Source organism: Lepus europaeus, chromosome 3 (assembly GCF_033115175.1).
Source record: "Lepus europaeus isolate LE1 chromosome 3, mLepTim1.pri, whole genome shotgun sequence".
NCBI lineage: Eukaryota > Metazoa > Chordata > Mammalia > Lagomorpha > Leporidae > Lepus > Lepus europaeus.
In genome coordinates, this window is record NC_084829.1 from 33,453,453 (window position 1) to 33,457,872 (window position 4,420).

General features: G+C 41.2%; 1 protein-coding gene across 1 annotated transcript; it reads right to left on the reverse strand.

The window, feature by feature from the left end:
- Nucleotides 1-320: 320 nt before the first annotated feature.
- On the reverse strand, nucleotides 321-888 carry LOC133756495 (nucleolin-like; the record flags this gene model as incomplete). The annotated part of the gene is made up of 1 exon (XM_062187168.1): nucleotides 321-888. A coding segment is annotated over one exon (567 nt), but the record flags the coding sequence as incomplete, so codon positions are not given.
- Nucleotides 889-4,420: the final 3,532 nt, after the last annotated feature.

Sequence of the window (4,420 nt, forward strand, 5' to 3'; positions counted from 1 at the left end):
ATTCTGTTTTCCTTTACAAGCCCCCAACGGGAAAAAAAACCCAACTATTTGTAGGAAAAAAAAGTTTTGTACATGGGATGAAACAATATAAATTCAAAACTTACAGATAGGGTTAGCTCTATCACTCATCTCTTTAAAAAGTTTATATGAATATCCAGTCAAAACCGACAGGGTATCGCCCTTGCAATGTTATCTATACGACTTCCAAGCAGACCACAGGACTGCACACTGTCTTGGAATGTCCTCAAAAGGCTCCGTCATCGAGCAGGTTAACAGAGTAAAATCCCCAGAGTCCTTTCTTTCCAATGGAAGAGGGAGAAATTATTCAAACTTCGTCTTCTTTCCTTGTGGCTTGTGGTCTCCGCCACCGCCTCTGCTGCCTCGGAACCCTCCTCGCCCTCCGAAGCCTCCCCGGCCTCGGCCTCCGAATCCACCATGGCCTCCTCTGCCACCACCTCGGCCTCCAAAGCCACCTCGGCCTCCGCCACGGCCCCCGAAGCCACCTTCACCCTTCGGCTTGGCCCAGTCCAAAGTGACTTTGTTGCCATCAATCTCCCCATCCTCCATGGCCTCCTTGGCGGCTTTGGCGTCCTCCTCACTGTTGAAGTCTACGAAGCCAAACCCTTTGAAGGATCCCGTCTCCCAGTCCGTCACTATCCTCGCCCGGACAGAGCCCTCGAACGATTCCTTTAACGTCTCCTCGGTGGTCTCCTCAGACAAACCCTTGACAAACAAGGTCTTGGTTGGCTGGCTTCTTGCATTGGGTGACCCTCTGGGTGCTTGCAACTCCAGCCGAATGGCTCTGCCCTCAATTTCCCTTTTATTACAGGAATTTAAAGCTTCCTTAGCATCTTCAAATGAGGCAAATTCTATAAACGCGTTTAGTTTTTAAAGATGGAGGATTAGGTTATGGTCTGAGATCTTTCTTCTAATGCAGTGCTGGGGAACATGCTGCCCGCAGACTGGATAAGCGCTGTGGAATCACTTGGTCTGGTCTTGCCAAGGCAGCCACAGGCAGGACTCTTGAGTCAGTAGTCTGTAGCAGGAATTGTGTGTGACCGGTGAATGATGTTACAAATATCCAAATGGCCCTTGGCAGAAACAGGGTTCCCTACTCCTGTGCCGTATGTACTAGGGGCTATGGATTTCTTCTGGACACTGTTTTAGCTGCCTCCACATATTTTGATATATTGTATCTTCATTCTCATTTAGTTGAAAATGTCTGTTTTTATTTCCCTGGAGACTTCTTCTTTGACTCATGGGTCATTTAGAAATCGGGCTGGTGTTGTGGCGTAACTGATAAAGCAGCTGCTCGTGGGTGTCCTGTCTGGGCCTGGTTCGGGTCCTGGCTGCTTCACTTCTCATCTAGCTCCCTTCTGGGGGCCTGGGAGGGGCAGCGGAGGATGGCCCAGGTGCTTGGGCCCCTGCCACCCACGGGGAGACCAGAGAGGCTGCTTGTCTTCTGGCTTCAGCCTGGCTGTTGCGGCCACTTGTGGAGTGAACCAGTGAATGGAAGAATCTCTCTCTTGCTCTTTGTAACTCTTTCAAATGAATAAATAAATCTTAAAAAAAAAAAGTATGGGATACAGCAAAAGCAGCGTTAAGAGGAAAGTTTATAGCAATAGGTGCCTACATCCAGAAATTGGAAAGTCACCAAACAAATGAGCTTTCAATGCATCTCAAGGATCTCGAGAGAAAAACAGCAAACCAAACACAAAACTAGTAGGAAAAGAGAAATCATTAAAATTAGAGAAGAAATTAACAGAATTGAATCCAAAAAACCATAACAAAATATAAACAAAAGGAAGAGTTTTAAAAAAAAATAAACAAAATTGCCATGCCATTGGCCCAACTAACCAAATAAAAGACCCAAAAGAATAAAATCAGAGATGAAAAAGGGAATGTAACAACAGACACCATAGAAATAAAAAGAATCATCAGAAATAATGCAGAAATGGATAGATTCCTGGACACATACAGGTGTCAATCTAAATTGACCCATGAAGACATAGAAAACCTAAATAGACCCAAAATCAAGAAAGAAATTAAATCAGTATTAAAGGCCCTCCCAACAAAGAAAAGCCCAGGACTGGATGGATTCACTGCTGAATTTTAACAGACATTTAAAGAAGAATTAATTCCAATCCTTTTCAAGCTATTCAAAACAATTGAAAGAGAGGGAATCCTCCCACATTCTTTCTATGAATCCAGGATCACCTTGACTCCTAAACTTGCAAAGGATGCAAGATAAAAAGAGAATTACAGGCCAGTGCCATGGCTCAATAGGCTAATCCTCTGCCTGCAGCGCCGGCACCCCGGGTTCTAGTCCAGGTCGGGTCACTGGATTCTGTCCTGGTTGCCCCTCTTCCAGGCCAGCTCTCTGCTATGGCCCGGGAAGGCAGTGGAGGATGGCCCAAGTCCTTGGGCCCTGCACCCGCATGGGAGACCAGGAGAAGCACCTGGCTCCTGGCTTCGGATCAGCGCGATGTGCCGGCCACACAGCACTGGCTGCGGCGGCCATTGAAGGGTGAACCAACGGCAAAGGAAGACCTTTCTCTCTTCTCTCTTTCTCTCACTGTCCACTCTGCCTGTCAAAAAAAAAAAAGAAAGAAAGAAAGAATTACAGTAGAATGTAACAGCACATCAGAAAGATCATCTACCCAGACCAAATGGGATTTATCCCTGGTATGCAGGAATGGTTCAATATTCACAAATCAATCAATGTGATACATCATATTAACAAACTGCAGAAGAAAAACCATATGATTAGCCCAATAGATGCAGAGAAAGCATTTGATAAAATACATGATGAAAAAAAAGAGAAAATACTAAGCAACTTGGGTATAGAAGGAACATTTCTCAACACAATCAAGGCAATTTATGAAAAACCCATTGCCAGGATCATACTGAATGTGGAAATGTTGGAAGCATTCCCACTGAGATCTGGTACAAGACAAGGATGCCACTCTCAATATTGCTATTCAATATAGTACTGGAAGTTTTAGCCAGAACTATTAGGCAAAAAAAAAAGAAACAAAAGGATACAAATTGGGAAGAAAGAAGTCAAATTATCCCTCTTTGTAGATTATATGATTTTTTATTTAGGGGATCCAAAGAACTCCACTAAGACTATTGGAACACATAGAAGAGTTTGGAAAAGTAGCAGGATACAAAATCAATACACAAAAACCAACAGCTTTGTATACACAGACAATGCCATGGCTGAGAAAGAACTTCTAAGATCAATACCATTGAAATATCTACAACAAAATCAAATACCTTGGAATAAACTTAACCAAAGATGTAAAAGATCTCTATGATGAGAATTACAAAATCTTAAAGAAAGAAATAGAAGAGGATACCAAAAAATGGAAAAATCTTCCATGCTCATGGATTGGAAGAATCAATATCATCAAAATGTTCATTTTTCTGCTAAAAACAGTTTACAGATTTAATGTGATACCAACTAAAATACCAAAGATATTCTTCTCAGATCTGGGAAAAATGATGCAGAAATTCATATGGAGGCACAGGAGACATCAAATAGCTAAAGCAGTCTTGTACAACAAAAACAAAGCCAGAGTAATCACAATACCAGATTTCAGGACATACTACAGGGCAGTTATAATCGAAACAGCATGGTACTTGTACAGAAACATAATTAGACCTTACTACATTTGGATCTAACTAAAAAGCCCATGAGAGTTTCTCAGGAATGGAAAGCCAAGACATCTTGGCAAAAAGTGAACTAAATGAAAGATCTCTGTGAGTGAGATCCCAATGGAAAGAAGGGACCATCAAAGAAGGAAATGCCTTTCTCTGAAGGGAGGAGAGAACTTCCACTTTGATTATGTCCTTGTCTAAATAAGTTGGAGTTTGTGAACTCAAGATGCATGACAAGAGCCTCGGTTGATTACTGACATCGTAAGTAAGAATGTCAATTGATAAATCAACAACAAGAGTCACTGTGCACTTGCTCTCCATGTAGGATCTCTGTCCCTAATGTGTTGTACTATGAGGATTAACAGTAAAACTAATCTTCAAACAGTACTTTATATTTTGTGTGTTTGTGTGGGTATGAATTATTGAAATCTTTACTCAGTATAGAGTTGATCTTCTGTATATAAAAATAATAAAAAATGAATCTTAATGAAGAATGGGATGTGAGAGGGAGTAGGAGATGGGATGGTTTGCAGGTGGGAAATTCTTACTTTAATAAAAATTTGTAAACAATGGAAAAAAGAAATCTCTATACTGTTTTCCACAATGGTTTTAACTTATATTAACTTATATTAACTTATATTCTCATCAACTATGTAAGAGTTGCTTTTTCCAATATCCTCACCAGTTATTTATTAGTCTCTGTCTTTTTGGTATTAGCTATTCTAACTGAAATGAAGTTATATCTCATTGTGATTTT